This window comes from Watersipora subatra, chromosome 2 (assembly GCF_963576615.1).
Source record: "Watersipora subatra chromosome 2, tzWatSuba1.1, whole genome shotgun sequence".
Lineage (NCBI taxonomy): Eukaryota > Metazoa > Bryozoa > Gymnolaemata > Cheilostomatida > Watersiporidae > Watersipora > Watersipora subatra.
The window spans coordinates 76857884-76885237 of NC_088709.1; the positions used below are offsets into that span (position 1 = coordinate 76857884).

The 27354-nt window shown below is 39.7% G+C and overlaps 1 protein-coding gene across 3 annotated transcripts; it reads right to left on the reverse strand.

Annotated features, from left to right (window-relative positions):
- Window positions 1-144: 144 nt before the first annotated feature.
- Window positions 145-27097, reverse strand: LOC137387249 (collagen alpha-1(XVIII) chain-like). 3 transcript variants are annotated; one of them, XM_068073590.1, is made up of 29 exons: window positions 26891-27097; window positions 23412-23503; window positions 20291-20473; window positions 18306-18445; window positions 17748-17951; window positions 17316-17534; window positions 13454-13534; window positions 12751-12843; window positions 11055-11505; window positions 10615-10730; window positions 10201-10320; window positions 9367-9514; window positions 8521-8603; window positions 8167-8229; window positions 7540-7659; window positions 7277-7403; window positions 6744-6964; window positions 6548-6643; window positions 5994-6149; window positions 5625-5718; window positions 5370-5458; window positions 5175-5267; window positions 5014-5034; window positions 4482-4610; window positions 4218-4349; window positions 2776-2799; window positions 1783-1980; window positions 1293-1405; window positions 145-1120 (listed from the first exon to the last, which is right to left on the reverse strand). In XM_068073590.1, the coding sequence occupies exons 2-29, from the start codon at window positions 23476-23478 to the stop codon at window positions 904-906; spliced, it is 3798 nt and encodes a 1265-aa protein (XP_067929691.1). In that variant the 5' UTR covers window positions 23479-23503; window positions 26891-27097; the 3' UTR covers window positions 145-903. The 3 variants fall into 3 exon arrangements, with proteins under 3 accessions (XP_067929691.1, XP_067929692.1, XP_067929693.1); XM_068073591.1 differs by lacking the exon at window positions 5014-5034; XM_068073592.1 differs by lacking the exon at window positions 2776-2799.
- Between the last annotated feature and the right edge of the window lie 257 nt (window positions 27098-27354).

Here is a 27354-nt window from a genome sequence, read left to right on the forward strand (position 1 = left end):
TATAGGCTAAGACAGTGAATGACATACTTACTGAGACTTTCTCATAAACTGTCGTGTCATAAATTCTACATTGTTCATCAGTTGCACTCAAATGTAGATTAAGGAACCTTTTCCAATCTTTGACAAACGTATATCAAACAAAAGTTGAAGATATAAAAAATATTATATTATATCTAACAAGAGCTAGAAAGTTATCTACGTATGTGGAACATGGTAAAATGACCCAATATCATTCTCTTTAGATCTTTATGAAATATACGATGACCATGATAATCCAAAAGTTATACGCTATAGTTATCCAGATATGCCAAAAGTAGGCATAATTTCTAGTCAGACAAACACAACATGCGTTAAGAAAATACAAACTTGGACTAAAGTCAGTTGGGGAATGAAAACCAAACTTACCAAATATGCTAATAAAATATAATAATCATAACAGTTTGTTACATTAAATAACATAACAATAATAACTACGTGATTCACAACATCTCATTATGTTTAGTAAAAAAAGAATTAAGAATGAAAAGGCCATACTTGAGGTTAAATATGCAATATGTGCGATCAACAAGAATAGTGGTAGGCCTTATATAATACTGAAACCTTTCTGACCCAAACAAGAGCCATTATGTCATGCGTAGCAGGTGCTTGAAAGCTAGCAAAGGCTAGCCGGTTAGCGAGCATAGCTAAATTAAGCCATATAATAAGCAATTGTGCCTAGCACCCTTAGTATACTGTCAGCTATCGCGCTGGCATTTGTCTGTGAGTATTCATTTCCTGACCACTTACCAAGTATGCATATTCATAAATTCTATATTTAAGAGATTTTGCACCAAGTCAATATACCATCACAAAGTCTGAGAGTTAGTTGAGCGATATGCATCCCATTGTAGTGGGTAACTATAGTCATCGTTGTCGGTAGATATCGGGGAGTGTTACCTCTACACAGAGCACTGCGAGCTCACTGTCACACGTATGCAGAGAAGTGTCAAGCACCTGCCCATTCATGTAAGAGCTAGTGACACCTAGCTCGGTATCACTGTCGGATGTCCAAGCATGGCAATAGTTTTTAACATCAGCAACCCCTGTTGATTTAGCTCCGTGCCAAAAATATTTCTTTGACCTAAAAACACATGATATGATCTCGGACCTCGGTACACTGCTGACACTCGAAAGGAATAAGAAAGTTAGCTGGATACAGTTTGAAAATTTTTACTGCAGACTAGCTCCAATATCTGGCTTTGCTGATATCTAATCATGCTTCAAATCAAAAAACTTGTTCTGAACATCCTTACCAGCGACCATCTGCTCTGATGTCTACTCCATCAAATGTGTATATAGGAACACCCTCTGCTAAATAGCCTTTGTTCTTTGTCACACCCGACCATGAGTCAAGCAGCCGTTCACCCTAAAAGAGAAGGTGAATGTAGGTAGATGAATGTTCCATATGCACAAAGTCTAAACATTTGAGATGTTTGTGACATTAAAACTCTAATAAATAGAATAAATAAATAAAACTGGTTCAACTCAACAGGACTGACACAGGAAACTAGCAATAACTATTCATAAGCACCAAGAAGGCAACTAAAAACATCAACTGCTTAGAAAAATAATGGAAATCAATTCGCTTGTAAAAGTAATTACTTGAACTCTAAAAAATGATTATGAGTAGAAAATTTGAGCAGACAACTGCCAATAGTAAAAATCCATGTTAGATTTGACAACCAGGAGGGCGCAACTCTAACCACAATATTTATATGAAGCAAATGGAAAGTCTTCACCTACCTTTGCATTTACCACAGACAGGTCCTGGTCTTTAAAAAATACTAATGAGTCTATTGACTGCTGGCGTGATGCTAAAACAGCCCGGAAGGTTCCAGTAAGTTTTGCTTGTTTGGCTTGTTTGTAGCATTTATAGTCAGCTCCTGAGACACCGATGATGTCTCCAGCTCCCATTGGCTCATTCAGGGCAAACAATCTTAGCTGTCAAACCATCACAATTTTAGTCACAGAATGGCAGCAGAAAGTACATTCAGCTCACTCATGCTCACATGGGGACACACTCAAACGCACGAAGTGCCAAAAGAAATAAGCTCGAATTTCACTAATTCTTCAAAAAATAATATCCAAAATACTCTTTTTAATGCTTTTTCTGTACAATTTTGACCCTCCAATATGTGACACACTAAGTTTGATGCACCAAACACTGATCGGTATTGTTGGTTAGTTTATATGATGCTACTAAAAGTCTAGGGCTATATTACACACAATCAAAAATGGTCAAACTTTTTTATAAAAGCTGTCAAAAAATCCTTTACGTTGCCAATCAGTGTGATTAGCTATTGCAAACTGGTGCGATTGCCAGTTGACAACCATCATTTTATTAGCAGCCTCCAATAAGCATGTGACAAGGATGTGACAAGCGATTGCTAATCAACAAAGACTGTTAAATACTAATCAAGATGTGATTATGATGTCTTATGTCAGACAGAAGTGATGTACCGCTGCTGTTAACTGCAACAGATGGCTCAACTCAGTGACTGAGCAGAGAGCTCATACATACACAAAAACAGCATTTCAAGAGGAGAAGGAGCAACTATCCAACCGATGGAGAGTCGAGAGTTATGGTTAGCCTGAGAACATCTAGTTTTACAAGCAGGGTAGCATAGAGCACAGACCTCTAAATGTCACTCAAGTCTCTTGAGAAAAGCTTATAAATGTCAATGCCTAGATAAAGCTATGCGATACAACATCAGTACAACACCAAACTATACCAACCGTTAGCTTAGTCCGGTTTCCTCTCTGCGGTTGAAAATGAAAGGTATTGATGATAAACACAAAATTTAGCTGTTTTCAGCAGAAGCAGTAAGTGTACATAGAAAAGTTAGATGAAGAGGTGTGCTGTCAGAAGGTCACTGCTGCGTTAGGAAGACCATGAAGATACACTGGTCAGAATATCGTACCAACAAAAGTGTTCACACACAGTCTGGGATTCCTAGCATACAGGCGCTCATAGTCAAAAACAAGCTCAGATGTACAGGAAATGTTACACAAATGAAAGACCAAAGACTTCCAAAGTAACCTTCGTATATGGAGGACTATGATAAAGCAAATGGAGGCAAGGAATCTAAGAAAGCGTTTCAAGTCTAATCTCGAAATTGATATGAAGTGTTGTTTTTGGCATCAACACCTGGGACTACTGTGAAAAGGATAGAGTAAATGGAGTACACATCCGACTGCGGAGACATTTGAAGATGGAAGGATGGAATGTCATGAAAAGCTTAAAAATGCTCATAAATGGTGGCTGAGGGTGACTTCCAGTCTTCCCATGGTCCAGAAAGACACGAGTCATAACTCGGACTACGCAGCCACTCTCGAAATCGCAAATAGCAATCAGACATCCTACTCAGTAAAGAGGAATTGTGGAGTGAGGGAGAGATACATTTAAGTACATATGTTACTGACAGTGTTGTCCTCTAGTATTATAGCAATGCACTTGACTGAATACACTGTATTTACAATATGGCGATGCAATAGTACCATCAGTAAAATATCATTCACGGGACGCAAAGACAATGCAGATTTCAAAAACTTCATAAAGACTGAGGAGCCTCTGTGACTGAATATCTAAAGGAAATGTACCAAAGTAACTCTTATGAGAAACTGCTATGAGAAACAGTAAAAAATGGACTCGGTGTAACAATATTTAAAGAGAACAAAAACATTTTGCCTGAAAATTGTCTTCTTTGCACGTGTCTGGATGGCAAGAAACGCACCCGCAAACCTCGCACTCTGGTGTATTGAGAAAAAAAAGCTCTAAGCCAAATGCTGAATGAAAAATATATGGGAATAAATTGGATAGTCAGAGAGGTAGCAATAAAACAGTGAAGGTAGATCCTTGAGGGCTTCATCTGGTGGTACACTAGCTTACACAATCTACCAAAACTCTTACAGTGATTGTCAGTATATTGATAATAATCACCTAAAATTAGAAGATCATTTGTGAAGTAAGTCAGCAGGTTCTTTGTGCTGCCTATTACAACACCTACTGTGATCCCGTGTCCCCAGCAATACTTATTCTAACAACTCGTAACCATGTGTCCTCAGCAATACTTATTCTAACAACTCATAACCATGTGTCCTCAGCAATACTTATTCTAACAATGAACACCCTGTATGCTGTAAAATAGAACATAGAGTAGGACATGTTAGACACTTACCACTCCAGATGCCAGAAGCTGTCCTGCACCAGAAGCTGCAGCAGCATCTCCAAAGAGAGGTGCTGGTTCATTTTGAAAACGTGGCAGTTCATTGACAAATTCCGCATCATCTATGGGTATGACTGGGCCAACCTGCAATACAACAAATGATACAAGCTCTCTTTACAGCAGAATGACTAGATGTAAAAGGTTTCATGGCATTTGCTAGTGAGTACTTGAATTGACAATGACTAACAAATGCTTGCCAAGTAAGCAGGCACTCACCGAGATCGCTTGCCAGCCCATGCTAACTCTGATGTAGAGCCTCTGCTGGTCCATGACAAACCCGAGTGTACCAGAAGGCATTGCCAAAGATGAGCCTGTCAGTGCTTCCTGTGTTGGGTACATGACAATCTACAACGCAACGGATAACACTGACCTACAGAAGCACATGTTAGGTCTATGTTAGGTCTATAGCCTGTGTGATATCGGCAGATTATGACCAAAAACACAGTAGTTGTCCAGCTGAACAGAGATGCACAGGCCACGCGAGGCTTGGCTGCAAACTCTGCAATACTTCCGGCATTACTTTCCGGCGGGAATTACCAAAACGGTAAAACAAATATGCTAGCAGTTTGCACGCCATTGGTTTTAAACAATTCAAGCAAATCTCTTTGTCTGGTAGCGTTATTAAAAAGCGAGGGAAAGATTGAGCAAATGCCTACTTCATGCGTTAAGATCTCGAGCTAAAGCTATGCACTCAGGAGGCTACAGCGCATGCACATGAACCAATACACCAATCAACACCCACACTTACTCCTGCATCATTTACGTTCAACTAAAATTAAAATAATAGCAAAACTCCATAAACAAATACATGTAAAAAGAAAAAATAAATTTTCAAACTGTTTAAAAGCCACACAAACCTTTCAAATGATCACTCTATGCGATGCCCTATAAAGAAAGGTTCCTACTCACATTTCCAAGGCTAGTACCAATACTGCCAGCTGCAACTCTACCTGGTAAACCTCTTGGTCCTTGTGGTCCCATTAACCCTTCCCCAGGAGGCCCCTACAACATCAACAGAGCATCTTCTACCATTTATGCTTACAAGTTAAATTATTAATACTTAAATAAGATAACTTTATCCTGTGTGCGACTAGCAACACTTACGGGAGGTCCTGGTGGGCCCTCGATAACTCTGTATTTTGCCTCATCATTTTGGTTCACTTCTCCTGGTTCTCCCTTTTCACCCTTCAGCCCTGAAATTATACTCGTATGCATCATGACATATTTAGCAGCTGGCCGAGTCAACTACACATAACCTCTATTTTACTTCTACTTGCCATGCATTCCCTCATACACGATATAATTGATAGACACACTAGCCAGAAATCAGTTATTTGGCCAAATCCTTGAATTAGTTACCCGCTTCATCACATGTACAGCTTCCGCTTTCACCCTTCTCCCCCTTGATGGGGTCATCCGGTGTTCCTGGTGCCCCTGGTATACCATCTCTACCCTGTAAGATATACAGGCCGATTAAGCGAGTTAGTCTGATAGAGAACGCAGCAATGTAACTCAATGACAAAAACAATATGTTATGCGATTCACAGACAATGGTATGCGATATGAGGCGTGTTGAGTTATATCATCAATTGCCTGCGAAACAGAGCAACATGATATGAGCAGGAGTTGTTTTCTACCTGGTCACACTCTGTAATACAATGATCAACTCTGCAAAACAACAGCGGTATTGCATAAGTCGGTCAGTGTCTAGCATTATGCCTTACTTACAGGAAACCCAGGAGCTCCTACAGCGCCCTTTTGTCCGGGTGAACCTTCATCTCCTTTAGTGCCTCGCTGACCTCTACGACCTCTCACTCCTTTAAATCCTACACACATTTTACATCCTCCATCTTTTCCTTGTTCACCTTGATCTCCCTTGGCACCCTAGAAACCAGGTTCCAGACAAGCGAGTGAATGAGGATAGGTTTGTATAATTGCATATGTTGTTTGTTTGGTAGCAGCATCATATGTTTAAATGCATTACAAGCACCTGCACACATTTGACATATATGCATATGCTCATGCTAATAGCACCTGTCCACTTACATATACTGACAAGTGCACTAACATGCTACTCATTAAGCAAAAGGTTATGTTTAGATGCTACTGTCTATCACGTGTGTAATGCTCCTAAAGTACATTATCTAGCAAACAGGAAATGCCTTGCATATTAATGATTCCAATAATGTAATGCAAAGAGTGAGCGACTCCTAATATTTATATGACTCTAATTCCATCCTATTAGAATAAGTTATACTACCAAAGAATAAGGGATTTCTCACCTTTTCTTTAAAAAGAGGTATTATGTCTGTAAGTTTATCCAAGTCAAGAGTGCCTGGAGCACCATCATCACCTTTATCTCCTTTTACACCACGCGGCTGTAATATTAACCAGAACGGTGACAGAAAACAATTTTTATCATCAGCATTATAATATTAAGTTTGATCACTTCCTGGGTGCCATATTTTTGGTTCTCACCAAATTTTCAGCGGTAATCTCTCCTCCAAATAATGGCCTGCCAGCAGCTGCACCAGCTGCACCTGGAAGACCAGGCGGCCCTGGCAATCCTACTCCTGGTTCTCCCTTCGGTCCTGGTGTACCATCAAGACCATCTGCACCTTGTAAGCCTGGTGCTCCAGGAGCCCCATCTTGTCCATTTGCACCAGGAATTCCAGCAAACCCTGGTTCTCCATCTAAACCTGCAAAAAATATGAAGAAATAGTTAATATTTTTAGTAAGGCAGTAAGAGGAAGAGTGGTACTACTTAGCTGGCCTTTTTATATAATATGTACCACTTTTATACAGTTTTGTACACCACACATGTATACAGTATCAGCAACAAATTTTTTCTATACCATACATCCTCTGTTCATACTGTTACATGACATAATATATAAACATAATATAGCCTACTACACAATATATAAATCTAATATACTACATAATATATAAACATAATATACTACATAATATATAAACAGTTTTTGTGCAGAATAGATGAGCTTTCTTACCTCTTTCACCTTGATCTCCTTTCTCCCCTTTCTCTCCTGCTGCTCCCTTTTCTCCAATCTCTCCAGGTATACCGTCTGAGCCCGACACACCAGGCTCACCTCGAACAGCTTCCAGATGACCTTCCAGCTAAAACATGGAACTACTCCATTAGAACTGATTTGTCTTGATACCAGTGATCTGGCTTGAAGTAGATAGCAGTAGGGGATACATAACTCCCTAATATGTACTAGAATGTGTCACTAATTATAGCTACAGTACATACGTCTATAATAGCGGGTGGTCCAGGAGGTCCCTGCAGACCCTGAATTCCCTTGTCCCCGTGTTGCCCCTTTTCTCCTTTTGGTCCAACAAGTCCAGGATTGCCATCTATTCCATCTTTTCCCTGAAAAACCAGGAGATTGTCCACAGAAAGAGACAGTTATTACAAGATAGGTGCATGCAAAAAGAAAGGTCATCAGATAACTTGTACAGGAGTGAGAAACATTTGTGAGAAACACAGTGTCACTCTAAAGTCTTTCTGCTGCGTTCAATTTCTAGTGTGATACAATATATCGGTAACAGTGCTTCTTGCCTCACACAATCTCATGACTCATCGAGTGATCCAAGCCATCTGCTTGGAGAAAGTTTAAAATCGAGGAATGATCAGCTCCGTTATAACTAAAGCTGATGTTATTGTTATTCAGATGAAACATCGAAATGAAGGAGTCAAAAGGATACTGCTAGTTTAAACATTCAGCAACTGGCTAGATTAAAGAGATTAGATTAAAGAGATTAAAGAGCAAAACATTATGATTCGCAGCTTCAGCGCAGCAAAGGTAGCATATTCCTAAGCTAGTTCACATATTTAACAAAACATGCAATAACTTTTATAAACGTTTGTTAACTTTACCTTTGGACCCACGCTACCGACTGCACCCATTTCTCCTTGTTGTCCCCTTGCTCCAGGTAATCCCTAAACACAAAAACAAACATCCCTGAGTAACATATTACACTTCGCTGGACAAACAGCTGACTCCACAAGCTATTTATACATCCAGGCATGGGCATTATAGCTGCATCCCTGCTGACTGACACTATCAGCACCTGCCTCCCTTGTCAAATTGTTGTAGGCCTTTCATCAATATGTTATATTAATACTACAAAGGGTACACCCCTCTAATGTAGCACTCCACCTCATCTTCTCCTCACCTCTCAACCTTATTCCTATTCAACATATTAACTGAAATTTGAAGAACATACTTACAGGAAGGCCAGGTTGTCCATCTCTGCCGCGAGCACCCTCTCTGCCTTGTTCCCCTTTTGTCGCCGTGCAGTTTCCAGTTTCACCTGGAAAACAATCAGCTTTCCTTTGAAATTTACAATGATCGTGAAAGACTTAACTACTACGGTTTGACCGAAGCAGTTCATACAAACACGAGGTAAAGGATTTCATAAACCAGAGAGATAGTGCTAGTTCCTCAGAGTCCTCCTCCTGCTAGGCATTACTATAGTAGAGGGTCCTCAGGGTCCTCCTCCTGCTAAGCATTACTATAGTAGAGGGTCCTCAGGGTCCCCCTCCTGCTAGGCATTACTATAGTAGAGGGTCCTCAGAGTCCTCCTCCTGCTGCTAGGCATTACTATAGTAGAGAGTCCTCAGGGTCCTCCTGCTAGGCATTACTATAGTAGAGGGTCCTCAGAGTCCTCCTCCTGCTAGGCATTACTATAGTAGAGGGTCCTCAGGGTCCCCCTCCTGCTAGGCATTACTATAGTAGAGGGTCCTCAGGGTCCCCCTCCTGCTAGGCATTACTATAGTAGAGGGTTCTCAGGGTCCCCCTCCTCCTGCTAGGCATTACTATAGTAGAGGGTCCTCCTCCTGCTAGGCATTACTATAGTAGAGGGTCCTCAGGGTCCTCCTCCTGCTAGGCATTACTATAGTAGAGGGTCCTCAGGGTCCCTCTCCTGCTAGGCATTACTATAGTAGAGGGTCCTCAGGGTCCTCCTCCTGCTAGGCATTACTATAGTAGAGGGTTCTCAGGGTCCCCTCCTCCTGCTAGGCATTACTATATGCTTACTTGTAGCAACAGACACCCGATGGCTAAACAAAACCAACCTTTAGGTCCTCTCAACAGCTCTAGGGCTGGGATTCCAGTGAAGAGGTCTTCTATTCCCTCCCCAGAACCTTCCATCAGCATCAAGGCTTCTAACTCAGCGAGGAAGGAACTTCCTGGTTCCCCCTTAGGACCAACTAGCCCCTGGCCCTAAAGCCAACAATCAAACACTGACGGGATGTGTGGTTAAACAAATTTACTTTCAGGAAACCTTAGTGTCATAGAGTATACCAAAGAGCATACCATACAAAATTAAGTACTCCATAGCCTCATAGAGTAAACTATACAAAATTAGGTACTCCATAGTCTCAGGCCTTAGAAGTCAATTAGCCTCACTACTACATTACTCACAGAAACAGGACACCTTGTATAAGGCTTTACAAATGAGAAAAAAGTTCATCTAGAAAGAAGGCATTCCATTTCCTTACTGCTATCCTATACCTGGCAACTGGAATTCTGTAACTAAGGTTTCTAGAGTCACTTAAATATGCAGCATTAGCTAGCTTCGGGCCATAACAATCCTTTAGCCTCATCGCTCTACTAAAAAGTATCATCTAACATAGTTTTTGATCTGGTGATGAGACATACTAACTTTTACCAAAGCCGTGTAGAGGACATTAGCAAACAATTCTCGAGTATTGACCTGTGACTTGACTGCTCACAGTTTATATTGCAATTGCATTCAGATAATTCATGACTAGAAATTCTCATGTTAAAAGGAATTCAATTGCAGATGAATGCGTTATCAAGTGCAAAGATAAAAACGAGAGACACTCATTGGCACAAACAGAGTGCAGAGTTTAACACATAACTAAATAGGTTACTAGCTAACATACCACATCTCCTTTTTCTCCTTTAGGTCCTGCAACACCAGGCTCTCCCACTGCACCCACAATTGAGGTACCAGGAACTCCAGAAGCGCCGGGTAAACCAATACCAGTTTCGCCCCTGTCTCCCTGAAAGCAAAGTTTGTATAAATAAGTAAGCATAGAGCTTCTTGGCGCAAAGCCATAGACACCATAGACACGCAATAACATAGTTTTGTTATAGATAAGCAACTACATAGTCTTGCCATGGACAGGTAAATAGAAACTTCTGTCATTTACATGTGCATGCAGTCATTGAGTCCTTGTATATACATGAAACTATAGAGTACTGCCTTATACATGCAACCATAGAATACTGCCATATACATGCAACCATAGAATACCGCCATAGAGACTTGCGGGTTTACCTGCTACTAGATTTACCTTAGGTCCAGAAGGTCCTGCAGGCCCAATAGCCCCTTGTAGACCAGGTATACCATTTATTCCGTATTTTCCAGGAAGACCCTGCTCACCTTGGTCACCCTTTTCTCCCTTAGTACCTACAATCAGTTCATTCAGTTTACTAGAATTCAGTTCAATGTGTTTAAAAATATCAGATAACTGCTAGGAATACTTAAAAAATGACAACAGTAAGTGGGCAATAAAAGAGAGTAAGGCAAGGTGAAGGACAAGCTCTGCTCAACTTATAAACTAAAGTATAGCTCGTGCACCAGGGTATTACCGTACCTTCAAATGCCTCACCGACCAAAGGCCTCACTGCAAAGTTCACGAACAGGCTCTAACGCAACACGAAAAAGTTAAATCTCTTTAAAGCGAGTGGTGAAGCGCATATCTACTAGTTACTACTGACTGCTGTTTCTCACCTACGCCCGCCGGCCCAATTGGTCCTTGATCTCCCTTCTCCCCTCTCATTCCCTTTTCTCCGGGAGCTCCTACGGAATCAGTAGAAAGTTTTGGTTCACCGACAACTGCTGGAGCTGGAATTCCATCTTCTCGTTCAGTGGGTGGAGGTAAAGGGATGATGTATTCAGGATTTCCTGCAGATTCTGATATGCCGGAGTCAACAACTGCCTCAGGGTTGTTGGCAGATACTTCATTATCTGGACTGACACCTAAATCTCCAGAATCTGGTAATTCAGAACCAAAGTCCTTATCATCCAGATTCCCAAGAAGAAGGTCTCCTTCGATTGGCTTATTCGGGTTGAATCCTTCATCATCACCTGCGGAGGTTGGTCTAAGAAAATTAGGGTCAAAGCCTTCCTCCACAAGCTCATCATCAAATCCGCTGCCATAATCAGGCAAACTATAGTCAGGCTACAACAAAAAACATGATGTGAAGCTCTCGAAGATGGCGCTGGGTTGAAATGATGGCAGCAGTGAAACGCAAAAAAAGCAGTTAGTTGCAGCGTTTAGTGTAAGCCGTGCAAATGAAAATAATGGGATCGCTAAAAGAACAGCAGCAGCCTCATGGTAAGCAAGTAAATGTCTAGCCACCTACAGGAGTATGCTAATAGGAAGTAAATCAGCTAGGGATAATTTTAATCAAATATGACATTGATTTGTTTTCAACTATATTTTAAATCTCCGACTGATTACCTTCCTCATTTGATCTGAATTTTTTACAGACTCAGACACAATGCTAACGAGATGCTTGACTTCCAACAAAACTTCTGTGGAAGTTTGCTCAGTGTCGCCTTCTGACGCAGCTCTTGGTGAGGCAGCTGATGAAGCTGTAAACCAACCACTTGCTTGCTCCAGTTCTGCCGACTTTAATGTTCTGTACGATGACATTCTTGTTGCTGTAGGAATTTCCTCACGTGGTTTCGATGACATGTTGGATGAAGCTGATGCAGCAATGAACGTACTATTTTGAGTGGCAGGTTCATCTTCTGATGACACCTTCGAGCTGTCAGACTGGTCTAGCGGAAAAAAGCTCAAGTGCGAAGTCTTCAGTGACGTGTTTAGTTTAGTTAAAGCATGAGACAGGACATGGCCTTCCCCTACAGCGGTATCCAAAGTGTTTGTTGTTGTGGATGGCTGGTGCGGGCTCACAGTTACCCTAAACAGAGAGCTCTCGGTTGTCGGTGTGACAGTTAAAAAAGACTTGGTAAACCAAGCATTTAAGTCGGCGTTCTCAGCTGCATTTGAATCAAGACTTTTAAGATCGACCAATTGTTTTTTAGAAACTTTTAATTGCCTGCTTCTAGAACTTCTAGAACTTCTAGAAACTTCTAGAAGTGAAAATTTTTGTGAAGGGTATCTTGGGGCAGGAAACACTTCCTTCACAGCGGGCTGATTGGGACTTACATAATCATATGTGCTTTGACTTGTCGTTGTTAGTAAGGGCGTGTGAGACTGTCAAGCATAAAATTATAGTTATAAGTGACAGCCACAGCCAGGTGAGAAAAGCAGTAGGCATCAGTAGGTACGAGGTGCAAGTTACTCAAGAAATTAAGGTGCAAGCGAGTAGCAGTTAGCCAATACTAGCAGCATGCAGAGTACACAGTCCTTAGCTCTCTAAGCAAGCCTCTTTCCTTTTTTGTAGCCCCCTCTACATACCTCGTCATCTGTACCGATCACTCCATCAATAGGAAATGGAAAGCTTTCTTCAGCCCCAGATCCAAACTCCTTTGTGAGGGGTCCAAGTTGTTTCTGTAATTGTACCAAGTCTACGCTTGACACGAAACTTAGAGTATGAGAAGACAACTAGCCGTATAGATAGTTTAGCTCTCAATGTATTGAATACCAATGAACAGGAAGTCTATTATAGTATCTAATGCCTTAGAAAGAATGCTCGCAGATCTTTCCAGACCTGTCTATCGATATTCAAAGGTTTTCAGTGCTGTTCTTAGAGGCAGCAGGGTCAACTTTGAAGGTTCAGCATTTGTATGGAAACAGGGCCAGTGTTCTGAACTGCAGTTACATCAGAGTTTTAACAAGAAATGCGCAATGCCGATTGCTTCAATAGAAGCCATTACATAATTGAAGCGCTCATTGAAATACAATAAAAGAATCAAAAGAGAATGATCAGTGAGCAGTGCGCTAATAGCTTCCTTTCACACCTGAATGTCGCCCAGCAGAACCATAGAGATGTAATGAAAATCAATATTTGATTATTTAATATGATCGATCAATAAATATTGATCAATTGGTGAAAGGAAAGAGTACTTGCTGAACTGAAAATAGGGTTGGTTTGCTCACAGCCTTCGAGTTTTTTCTTCTTCCATATAATGACCAGCAAGAAAATGACATACAAGCTTACCTGTTTCTCCTCTTTACGTTCAAGACACTGTTCAGCGGCATCTGCTGGGTTGTGAGTGAGGGTCAACTCTTGTATTTCTCCCTGAAATACGGAGAAGTCTCGCATAGAAGTTGTAGATGTTACAGTAAACGCGTGATTTAACAAGAGGCTGGAGGCTGATTATGATTATCGGCAGACTTAAGCTTGATATCCCTTGGGTACCTCAGTAAAGATTTCAAGTAGATTCACTTATTTATGTTGTATTCCAATATTTATCAACATTATAGTCATTAGTCAATGACAATAATATATTTGTGACACATAATAATGCTGTTCGCCACTGAATACCTGCAACTTGTCTTAAGTACTTTGTAGGTATGACAAACTTTGTTGTACACAGAGAAATCCTCTGATCATACTCGAGAGACACAACCATCACCAACAATAGCAAAACAACTCTCACATATGGTCTAACTCTAAACTGTCAAAGTTGATTAACTATGAAACATCAACGTGATCAATGTAACAAGGTAATTACATAATCTTCCTCTTGACTGGCTAACATAACTCTGTCTTGTTACTGAGCATACAATGATCTTTTTAAAACTACTGTTGTGCATCTTAGCACTAGATAAGTGATGAGGAAGAAACTCATCATTTAATGTTAGTCGTGAACAATAACTGAGCGAAAAAAATTTCTTTCATTTTTCACAGATTTAAGAAAATCTGAGCGGTTGACCACTGAGAATCTAAACTAACTTAGAAATCTGTTAGCACCCAAAATTGTAGACTTACATGAATCTGTTTCAAAACAACCTTACTTAAAAATACTTATCTCACTTGAGAATACTTACCTCACTTGGGAATACTTACCTCACTTAAAGGTTTACTTGCAACAAAATTCACATTACAGTTATTTGGTATCAAAAGGTTCAACATGTCTTACTCTGCTGTGTTGTAGGTGCAAAATATGTAGAACTGTGATTACAAGCTCTTAAAAGCTAAAAAACAAACAGTTGATCGCAGCCATCACAAAAATGCCGTAGTTTGGAATCTCTTTATTTAGATGACGTACTCCGTGATATTACACGTGATATTATTAATTGAAATTAAAGGCTCGATATAAAACGTTTCGTAGCACTAGTTTATGACAAATACTTTGGGTTCTACGGAAAAGCTAGTATCAAATATAAATGCTCGCTACTTCACAGTATCATTTTAGCCTGGCCTAGTCATCTAGTCGTAATCTGATCACGTGATCCATACTTTCTGCCAAATCGCGCGAACAGTTTCTGCAGCATTTGTCGACTATCGCAGGTGACCAACAGGCTTCATGTCCTCATGTCCATCAGAGGATGAAATGCACTTCTTCAAGCAAGAGTTAAAAAATTAAACGAATCTTCACGGTAGGTTTTGAGATATCAGTGCTCAAATGACGGTTTTACAATTATGATGAAATAGACGCGTAAGGACAATAGACAAGGTTTTATTGAATGCATGAAGTATATTTGTGAAAATATTTAGACGAATGACGTTGCATGAAAGTGTAAACAGAAGCCATCTTGTTCAGCTACGTTCTATTTGAGCCGTTTTGGAAATGGATTCCAGTCTACAGCGTTTTCATGATGGCTGCGATTAACTTGTTCATTTTTGAGCTTTTAAGAGCTTGTAATCCCATTTCCACATATTTTGCACCTAAAACACAGCAGAGTAAGACAGTGAATCTTTTGATACCAAATAATTGTAATGTGAATTTTGTTGCAAGTTAACCTTTAAGAATACTTACCTCACTTAAAAATACTTTTATTACTTAGAAATACTTACCTCACTTGAGAATACTTACCTCACTTAAGAATACTTTTATACTTAGGAATACTTACCTCACTTGAGAATACTTACCTCACTTAAGAATACTTACCTGATTTAGGAAAACTTACCTCACTTGAGAATACTTACCTCACTTAAGAATACTTACCTCACTTAAGAATACTTACCTTACTTAGAAATACTTACCTGACTTAGGAATACTTACCTCACTTAGGAATACTTACCTTACTTAGAAATAGTTACCTCACTTGGGAATACTTACCTCAATTAGCAATACTTACCTTACTTAGGAATATTTACCTGACTTAGGAATACTTAATTACTTAGGAATACTTAATTACTTAGGAATACTTACTAAAATGAATTGTGTGTATAATGCTAGTCATTGCCCTTCTTATACCGTAGACATAAAAAATTTGCTATTATTTCACCTGGTTTTGAAGTTTGTTGCACTAAAAACTATAACAATATTTTATCAGTTCTACCAATACTTATTTTAGCAACAGATACAGCCGCTTTCAGATACATAAATGAAAATCTTACTAATGCAGTGAATCTGGATTCTCAACAGACTCACCACAAAATTCTACTATCAGTTGGATAGTCAATGAGCTTATCTTATGGATCATTTTATTAACCATAATTATATTGCAGTTGGCCAGAATTCTACTGTAGTTAGCCAGAATTCTACTGCAGTTAGCCAGAATTCTACTGCAGTTAGCCAGAATTCTACTGTAGTTAGCCAGAATTCTACTGTAGTTAGCCAGAATTCTACTGCAGTTAGCCAGAATTCTAATGCAGTTAGCCAGAATTCTACTGTAGTTAGCCAAAATTCTACTGTAGTTAGCCAGAATTCTACTGTAGTTAGCCAGAATTCTACTGTAGTTAGCCAGAATTCTACTGCAGTTAGCCAGAATTCTACTGTAGTTAGCCAAAATTCTACTGTAGTTAGCCAGAATTCTACTGTAGTTAGCCAAAATTCTACTGTAGTTAGCCAGAATTCTACTGTAGTTAGCCAAAATTCTACTGCAGTTGTCCAGAATTCTACTGCAGTTAGCCAGAATTCTATTGTATTCTATCTTGAACCAAATATAGCAGACACTCAAGGATCTTAGCCCGTCTTTACATAAAAAAGCATGTGAACCCGAGTAACAGCATTAAAGAATACACAAGTAGAAAACGAGTGGTCTATTATTTCCTGGGACCTGATATTTATTAAAGTTGACCAGTTGTTATCCGCTCATGTAAGTACATAGAAGTAGTGAGAGATATGTAGTTAAATGAATGGTTCTATGTAAGCCTACATGTAGCTTACTCACAGCTAGTCATATTTGTTCATTTAGTCTTCTACATTATTTTTCAGCTGAACAATCTTTTCAGCTAAAAATTAACAAGTTTATTAAAATTCAACCAGACTGCATCAAAACTCCCATTTTCCATCATGTATTTAACATCATGTATTTTCCATCATGTATTTTCCATCATGATTTAACATATCTTGAGGGGAGACAAACACAGAAACGCTAGCTAGTGTCCTATAATACTAGACTACCAGACTCCCTTGTTAATGGATTGAAGAGCTCCTATCTGATAACGCTGTCGACAGCTGACGGCTACCTCCTTCGATTGAAATGCGCTCAGGTGTGAGCAGCGGATTACCAAACAAGAAAGTTTTAACAATACAAAGGGTTTTGTTCAAATTTGCCTAGTCGCTGTTTGGACAACTATAATGAATTATTAATGAGGTTGAAGAAAGATTGTCCGCAAATACCTCTGCCTGCATTTTAGAAATGTCTTTCAAGTTGACGGAGTAACCCGTGCATCTTTTTGTTTAGCGAGAAGACTTGGGAAAAATATTAGCTAAAGAAATGCAAGGGAGGAATGGCTGTTATACACAATTTGAAATGCAGTTCCGGTCGCAAGGCTGGTGAGCAGCTCAGACTTGTTATTGAGCAGAAAAACGAACATCTGATTTCCTTAAAATTTTTCGTCATGTTGATTTAGAAATATGAGAATGTGTTTATCATACGAACCGAGTGTCCTATGATATAATCACCTTAAAGGGTTCCCCGAACACTTCTCCTCCGTGACCAACCAGAAGAAATGAAGCATCCATGAACTTGAGGTTTGTGTGAGTCCTCTTATACTCCATGACCGCATAATTCTGTTGGCAGTAAACATGCAGGTGGATACTTGTTCCATTGACACCGATAGCAAACCTGGACCACCTACCAACCATTGTCGGTACAGTGAACCGAGCTATCTTGGTGGCTCCCTGCGGAAAACATGAAATTCTACATTTAATACTGCAGGGATAAGAGAGTCAAATAAGAACTATAAATAATTTAATCAGATTCCTTCCTTTAATTAAAACATTTGTCTATATGTAATAAAATGGCTGGCAATATGAACTCGTAAAATGCTCCAACAGATGCACAATGTTTGCACTGTTTGTTTATTACAACATAAAAAGAGCCTTGAAACCCACCATTTCGAGAGGATACTCAGAATACCAGAGGTCGATGTGCTGTGTATACTCATTCTCACTCTTGGAGAGGCTCACTCCGAGCTGGATAACGGCCTCGAGGCGGTCAGTAACAGCAAATAGAAAGCCTCCTTCAAGAGATGTGGGCCGTATTGTGGCAAGGATAGAGAAGTCTGGCCAGAAGTTTGGGGGAAGATAATCGTTTGCCTGCAAAAGCACACTTGTGAAAAATGCAACACGTTTGACCACCATGGGAGATCATTAAACGACATTCTGCAGAGCGCGGTAACCAGGCTAACAAGCGCTAGAATCTTGGCTAAGAGCCTTGAATACTACATATCGTATCACTTTTGATGTATCATTTAACAGGATTAACAGGATTAACAGGATTAACAGGATTAACAGGCTAGTTAGCAAAAAAGTATTCATTAAACCAGCCTATTCACAGTTTCATTTAAACTCCAGATTAGATTGCGACGAAATGGCTGGTTGTTCCTAAGTTGAAGCCACCAGTGATTCCTTGATTGTTTTGTCATAAACTCAATGAACAACACGACTTACAAAAGCGTAGATGGAGCTGGAAGATCGGAAATCATATGAGCTTTTATTATCGAAGCTGTACGGTGTGAAAATGATATCTTCTCCTTTGTAGACATTAACAACTTTCATCAGGTCCACCGAGGTAGCTCCAAGCGCTGGGTCTATAATATATATGCAAACGTTGCAGAATTGCACTCACAGAAGCGAGCGACGGCGTGTCTCCAACGGATATGACTCAAGCTAACCCACAGCATTTTTTCTGCCATCAATGAAAAAGTAGATGGTGTTAACCAATGTACCCGCTACAAAACTAGGTTTACAGCAACCGTGGATATAGACTTTTTTTCATGATGGTATGCCTAGATCATGCTTGCATGGGTGTAAGCGCAGTGGAGGTAAGCGACTTCGCTAGGCTAGAGACATAGACCATAGGATGATAGAGTTGAACTTGCACTACAGGAACTAGATGACAGGACCGGCGCAGCTGGCTTTCTAGCTGTATTGTCAGGTCTCTCGCATTCTTTATTTACTTCGACACGCAGGCTGACTGAGACATTGCTCTGAGGCTAAATTAAAGAGGAGGCTCTATCTAAAAAGCGCACGAGTTGCCTAGGGAAAGCGAGAGAGTGAGAGAATACAGAGGCTAAGCATGGCTAATCTAGCACCAACATTCAATGATACCTCGCAAAACATGGTGGCCACCAAGCGCTGAAAGTATAACAAAGCAGGTGAAGACAACATATAACCTTTTTTTCACATTCTGCAAATTTGTGTAAAATTCATGGAATTGTGCACTCGTGTTAGTTTCTTGCGAGTGCTCTACCAACTACAGGCATTGCTTATTAACATGCGACTCTGTTTGTTCTAAGGCATTACAACAGTGTTGAAAACTCTCTAGGTGTTGACAGCTCTATGCCACATCAACAAGCTCTTTCCTTGATGGTTCTCAAGCTGTAACTATTGAGTGACATCAGAAGTGTTTGCAGGCTGTTTGGTGCTGGTAGCGCTAGTATGTGTCGTTCTACTACTGCTGCAATGCATTATGGGAAGAAGAGCACTCATGCACCTCACATAGTTCTACTTACTCATATCTGGTAAGGAAAAAGGAACGGAAGAGTTGATAGCATTCAGAAAGGTGAAAGACAAAAGATGCAGCACACAGCACCATTCTATTTGAGCCAAGACTATCTATCTGAGCGCAAGCGGCAGAAAGGCTACTGATGACTTCTGATAATGTTTTGGAGAGGGCTGCTATCATAGATTCGCCTAGAAGCCATAAACATATTGTAGAGAATTAGGCATCCTCTCCATTCATCAGCTATCCTCATTCTTTCAATAACCTTGTTGATGAATTTGACAGAGCAGTAATTAAGCGCTGATGGGTTGTTGTTTAACAACAATGTCTTCTGTCTTTTACTGAATAGACACTAATCTTGCTAATGACCCTCCTCTACTCTCTATCCCCTCACCATTGTCTCTCATTTGTTCACATAACAACTCAGCCTATTGAATACTCTCTGCCCATAGACACGAGTCTGTAACAAACCAAATTGTCACACTATTCGCTTAGGATGAGCCTGCACGAGGCTTCTTCAGACTGGTATATATATCGTATATATCGGTATATATATATACACTATATATATATATAGTGTATATATATACACTATATATATATGGTATATGTCGTTTGCCTTAAATTCTCGGTCACGGTCAGATAATATAGACACAAGTATAATTACTGTCAATCTTGGCTATTCAGCAGGGCTATATGGTACATGAGTATATCAACACATCCGAATAAAACAAACATGACACAGTAGCAGCTTATCGCCACATATCTTCACGCTAGTAGTATGTGCTCAAACTTCAACTTATAACAGAAGTTCTGAAAAATCAGTTTAAAACAATAATGATGGTGAGAAGTAGATACTTTTAGTATCATTACGTCACGCATAGGACAGATGCTTGAAAAAAAAATCAAGTTGAAACAGACTCTTACTTACAGTCACAGTTGGGTATGGAAGGGGAAGCAACTCTTGTGTTAGAAATTTCTTCTCCGTCATCGGTGACACACCAGCACTCCGTCTCGAAACACTGCACTGGTTCATAAAGCCCATTTGGACTGCACCTTGGTATAAAGCCTCCATTGAATATGGCCATATAGCGCTGGCTATTGCAAGAGTTGCCTGCACATACAAATGACTTGAGTTATGCGCTTTCAGGTTCGGTCAATCAGTTTATCAAAACGAAACGCAATAAGTAGAAACTTTACATCATCATGTTGTACGCTAATGACGCTAGCTGAAAGATTCTCTATATTGGCTGCCCATGAGATTCACTGTTGTCTGCACAAAAATCAAATGTGTAATCTAGACCTGTGTAAGAGATGCCAACGTGTGACATGGAGTGCACTGTATGATGTCTATGATGTACGTGCTATGAGCCTCTATCACCATTTGCTTAAGATCATCTCTAATGTAATTTCTAGAGATCATATTATTTTGGCTGTCCGTTCTTTGTCCTTCATAAATAGATTCACGCTGTGATCTATGTGCTGGCCTCAGCCAGGCAAATCTATTATTGCATACAACAGGCCCTGAGCTGGTCTATCAGTATGCCATCTTTAATAACAATCAATTTCCTTAACAACTGTTGTGTCTTAAATTTACTAATTTTTAACTATTAGAAATTTGAACGAGCCAACAAGGCTCTTGACACAGCTGCATGCCATAAGTACATCTGTTCCGTGATAGCCAATGGCCTTCAGACACAGACCCTCACTCCACATTTCGCTCTCGCCATAGATTAATAATAATTATTTCCATAGAAAATCAACCACATTTTGTACATATAAGATCTCCATCATGAAAAATACAATGGTTGTCTGTCCTTGAACAATGTTCTACTTGCATATAATCTCACGAGGGAATCAACCCACCCTATCTACTCATATTACTCCGCTATGTTGAGAGTAATTTGCAATCATGGAAATTCACACAATGATATTCTAACTCGACCGTCTGGCAGTATGCTAGTCATGAGTGGAAAGCTCTGACAAAGCTCAATTAGCTAATTGATTTGACAACTATAAAAGGTGAGAATTTACCAAAGATTAGACTAAACAGGTTCAAAGTTAACTTGAAACACTTGTCTTATCGCTAAAGCTTTTGTAAGAGCTCTTGAGAATGAGCAGGCATGTGTGTAACAATTGGGAGTAATGAGTCCACGCTTGGAGAGGCTTAGAGAATAGAGTGGTAAGCGTAGACTCACACCTGTAAAAGCAACTACGTAGGTGGGAATTTACAGCTAGTACCAGCCAACACAGGGCTACCCACTACCCAAACATCTTACCAGTATTATTTCTTGCTGAGACATCACCTTATGACAATCATAAAAAATATACCAGTACTCATAGAATATCATGCCGTAGCTTAAATAATACGCATGCCAACAGCATAAAGAATGATATTATAAAGTAGATGATATACATACCAGTAGTCATAAAGCATCACGTTATGGACTAGATGATATACATACCAGTAGTCATAAAGCATCACATTATGGACTAGATGATATACATACCAGTAGTCATAAAGCATCACATTATGGACTAGATGATATACATACCAGTAGTCATAAAGCATCACGTTATGGACTAGATGATATACATACCAGTAGTCATAAAACATCACGTTATGGACTAGATGATATACATACCAGTAGTCATAAAGCATCACGTTATGGACTAGATGATATACATACGAGTAGTCATAAAGCATCACGTTATGGACTAGATGATATACATACGAGTAGTCATTAAGCATCACGTTATGGACTAGATGATATACATACCAGTAGTCATAAAGCATCACGTTATGGACTAGATGATATACATACGAGTAGTCATAAAGCATCACATTGTGGACTAGATGATATACATACCAGTAGTCATAAAGCATCACGTTATGGACTAGATGATATACATACCAGTAGTCATAAAGCATCACGTTATGGACTAGTTGATATACATACCAGTAGTCATAAAGCATCACGTTATGGACTAGATGATACACATGTCCATACTATTAGTAACATAGCAATCATCTCCCTTACAGTTCTTCTCCATTTTCAATCTACTTGGGAGCCTCAAAACCAAACCACTGAGGTTACGTAACAAGACTAACAATAGCCTATGTTTATTGTAGTTGATGAATAACGCTCAGTATCTGGCATGTATTCATGACAGAAAGCACCTTTGACCACATATTAACAGCAGCAAATAATCTTGCAAAGCATTCCTCAAAATTATTTGTTACCATTTGTAATACTGCTAGCAGCAAACTTCCAATACCAGCATTTGGCTGTCATTAGTGACTAATTACAAATGTTATCCTTTATTGAATTACTAGATTCGAGAAATTCTACCTGTATATAACCATTTCTACATCTTTTCAATAGAACTAATGTTTCCACCTCTATACTAGCCTTCCCATTTTTTACCTCTTTACAAGACTTCCTATTTCCCCACCCCTTTATTAGACCTATTTTTCTACCCCTTGATCAGATCTATTTCTACACCCCCTTGCTAGACTTATTTTTACACTCCTTTACTAAACCAATTTCTACACCCCTTTACTAAACCTTTTCTCTACCCTTTCACTAAACCTATTTTCCACCCCTTCTCCAGACCTCCTGCTCATTACAGTCCTTGAGAGACTATTTGGGGTCAGAGCGAGTGAAGAGCAAAGCCCTAAGCAGACATTAGATAGCTTGGTCCTGCAGACATGTGTCTATATACTGTACATGTTTAGATCCTAAGAGCAAATATCAGTGCATAAAAGAGTCAGTATTTAGCAGTCGATCAGCGAGCATAACACTGCCAAATCATTCACGCTGCCTAATCTCCTGGTGCAAAGTAAATATTATACAATTGTATCCATGAGAGTAATAATAACATACAGCTTTTCCACTGCACTCGCTTTACCTCCTATAGTACTATAAATGATATAGACAGACAAAGATAAAGACAACTTCCGTTGTTGTAGATAATGTAGGCCACTTGACATATATCACCAGTAGACATGGTAGTGATAGAAGACCAGTCTTCAAGAGTTATCTACTCACTGAATTGTGCAAAACTCAGCTGGGATAGAGCGAAGCAGATCGTCAGTGTTAACCATCGAACAGTCATATTTCTTTTCTTTCAGCTATTCTATCTGTAAATAAATATGCATTTGTATTTATATAGAGAATATTGACATAATGCATTTGGGATATTTAAAGGAATTTTGTTGATGTTACTCAGTTACAATTCTATTATAGCGGAAAAGAATCTATATGATATGTAAATAACGGATGAGATACTTGGAGTTTTCATATACTACAACCTGCTGCATGCAATCTGATGGCATGGAGCTAATAACTTTTGCTCTGAAGATAATTTGATGTATCCAAGGCGAGACAATACGCTTAACTATTGCAAGGAGCATAGGTCTGCTACCAGCTGAAAAGTATCTGGTGCTGCATTGGCTGAGGCATGTCATGCTGTGGAAGTGCTCAAGTTTCCTAAATTCTATAGATAGTCCATTTGATGCAGGCAAGTGTGTTGACAGTCAAAATGTTCTGCCTTGTTACAAAACCATAATAGAAGGTGTCAAAGTTCACACAAGGTGCAGTGTTCCATGTAACAAGTCATATTTGCAGCCGTTCTCCAGTTGAACAGCAAGATTTTCTTTAGATTTCATCTATAGCCCGGCCCAGTTTTATTTACATTGTTAAATATCATGCCGTCTAATTGAGACAAGGGCGGGAGGTATCTCTGAGAGCTCTTCGATGTCGTTGCGAGAGAACCACTGAGTAGAGAAAACGGTTGGTTGCAGAAGGATGTATGTCTGGGAACTCTGTGATGCCGTTGTGAAAGGACCTCTGAGTAGAGAAAAGGGATGCTCGCAGAAGGATGTATGTCTGGGAACTCTGTGATGCCGTTGTGAAAGGACCTCTGAGTAGAGAAAAGGGATGCTCGCAGAAGGATGTATGTCTGGGAACTCTGTGATGCCGTTGTGAAAGGACCTCTGAGTAGAGAAAAGGGATGCTCACAGAAGGAAGCTGTTGATTACAAAGGCATGTTTGTGCAGCATTATGATTATCAAACTTTGCACCGGGTGATGCCCAAGCACGGAGACGGGTGATGCCCAAGTACGGAGAGGGGAGAGCACACAGTTGCTGACTATTTTGAGTGTTTTATAAATCACTGTTAACAACTCCAGCAATTTAAATTTTATCATAACCATTCATCTCTCTAGCTGCATAGTTGCACATTTTTCTTGTAAATATGGAAAGAGTCACCGAGCATGTGTCGATGAAATCATTGACAATGACATCACAAAAGGTTAAAAGAAAGAATGCAAGTTGCTTACATCTGCTATAAACCCGATATAATAAAATGACTGGGTGGAGGCTGATACCTGCCACAAGAAGTCAAGAGGAAATTAAATAAAGAGGTAGAGAAAGGTGCTGACATTTGCTGCTGGTCTTAACAAGCGTATGTTTGTTATAACGAGTAATTACAAGTGATGAAATGTCGCTGACCCAAACAGGCATCCTATCTTTACATTTAATTACGGATTGGATCTCTGCCTTTAATTCTCAAGCTTGTCTTGCCAGCTTCAGCTAAAAGTTGCGTTCCCAAAGAATAGCCTTAAATTCTTGGCACAAGTCTGAAGACAATAACCCACTGCCCATCGCGTGGGCAGGCTACTAGACTACGGTCTCAACATAATTTAATAATAAACTTCACAAACATTGCCTGCAGGCAATCGGGCAGCCCGTAGCTCGTGCAGGATCTTATTAATGACATAAAAGAGAAATAAAATAATCAAAAGCACCGTTTTGGGGGTTTCTGAAGACGCTGAGACGTACCGAACGCTGTGCCGGCATAATCACCCGAGTGTTACTGCAAACAAACATTGATAACAGCTTGCTGTGTCTGACCACAATCTTGCTGTGATCCCTGATGTAGCGCAGTGGTTAGGTAACCTGCCCTCTGGTTTACTGTCCTACCTCATATCATTACCAGCCGCCTCTGCAGCAGGCTTCCAGCTTGCTGGCAGCAAGCAAATGCGATTGCTGGCAGCAAAATCAGCTTCCTTTAATATTAATTATGTTTATAATAGCTAATGGTTGAAGCTGAGAAAATAAACGAAAATATCTGTAGCTTTCATTGATAGACAAACGTCAAAAACTGAAAACCCTACTGCTGCATTCCCAGCATTGTAGGCTCCAGGCAATAGCAAAGAGAGCCGCCGCAGTCACTCCTCTACAACTTTGTGATTCTCCGCAATCAAACCATTATCTATCATTTATTAACCATTATCTATCATTGACAGAGAAGTGCCATATGAAGATACATAAAGTCTCATAATTGCTAGTATTATGTAACATTATGCAATATTATGCAACAGCCAGGACACTAACAGAAATTTTTTTGAAATTTTGAACTGAGAAATTTCGAAGATATGCTAGAGAGTGGGAGCATTGTTAGGGGATAGCTAGGGGGTATTTATTGTTAGCGAGCCCAAACGCTCCTGTGTCTCTACCATTGTTATTATTTCTTAACTCGCTCGTTGTGTGAGCCAACTGAATTGCTTTTGCACAATACGATTAGCTAGGCAGGGACAGGCCAGACGGGTTGGCTAGAGAGGTCGGCAGAGGCTTTTTTGGCTGCACTCTATCCTTACGCTCTTGTGGCTACAGAGTCAGCTGTATATTGTCCTATTTGCTGTCAACAAAAGACAGCGACGCTGCGAAAAAATGAGATCACTCGTGCCTAGGTTGAGTGACGCCGCTGGTTTGTAAACACCCAACAACTGTTTTGAAAGAAAAGTTTCTTGTTCTGCACCCATGTTACTCTAATATATTTTACCAAATACAACACGAAACAAGTTCTACTGGATTTAACTTCCATCCCATTACCTTGCTAATACTCCACGCTATGAACATACCTCCAGAGCGATTACAGTCGTGCTAACACCCACAATTCTATAGGCAAACAGTAGAGATAAAATTAAAATAACAGAATAACATAGTAAGTGATAGAAATCAGTTTTGAACGATATAAAAATTTTTAAAATTACAGCAGTGAAACTTAAAGAGCTGCAAATTACTAGACTTTGTTGTCGCTATAGACATTAGCTGTAAGCAAATACTGTTAACCTTAATTTTAAGAATTACAATGTTTACTATAAAAAATTATATTCGATCCGACAAATTTTATGCAACGCTAAATTATTTAGCAGCTATAAATTCTTGGTGTATAGTTTTACAATCTCATCCAATTAGATGCATTCATTGGGTGTTTCTGTGAGATCAACGTTGAGATTAACAGCATAATATCTAGTCTTGAACATACAGATGTCTGGCATTGACCTTAGTTCTTGCAGTAAAACTATGCCAACACTTTATAGCCATTTAATTGTGTTATAGATGACCAGATTCGCTGGCATATGAGAAATGCAGGTCAAATTGATACTCATACTTTGAAATGAAATACTATAATTTGTATTAAGCAGTAGTCAATAAAAAATGATGAAAAAAATCAGACTCACGGTTGTTGTGTGCGTGTTTGATCGGTTAGTGACAGAAGATGATATGAACGATGCCGCAGGGATGATGCTTCCACTTGAAAGGCTGTCCCACCTGTATTTAACCCTCAAAATTCTTTCACATTGAAAAAATTTGATGCAATAATGAATAATTGTTGTTTGCAAAGACAAGTCAACAAAACCTACTCCTCTTACAGGGCCGACCGTATCCCTTGGCACGCACTCGTCTCTAATGATCTTACGCTCTAATTATTCTCTGGGCCCAAAAAGGTTACAATACAAGTGGGCGGAGCCTAACCAGTGTTCTTTGTAATACTCTAGTCAAAGATCTAGTCACTCAGGTCGACTCAATGGGGAGGGAGTGGACCTCTCCAAATTATTACGCGATCAAAGGAGAAATGTGGCGGTGAATGCAAAGACCAAAGCTGATGACATAAATGTTCACCATGTAGCAGAAATTCCTGTAT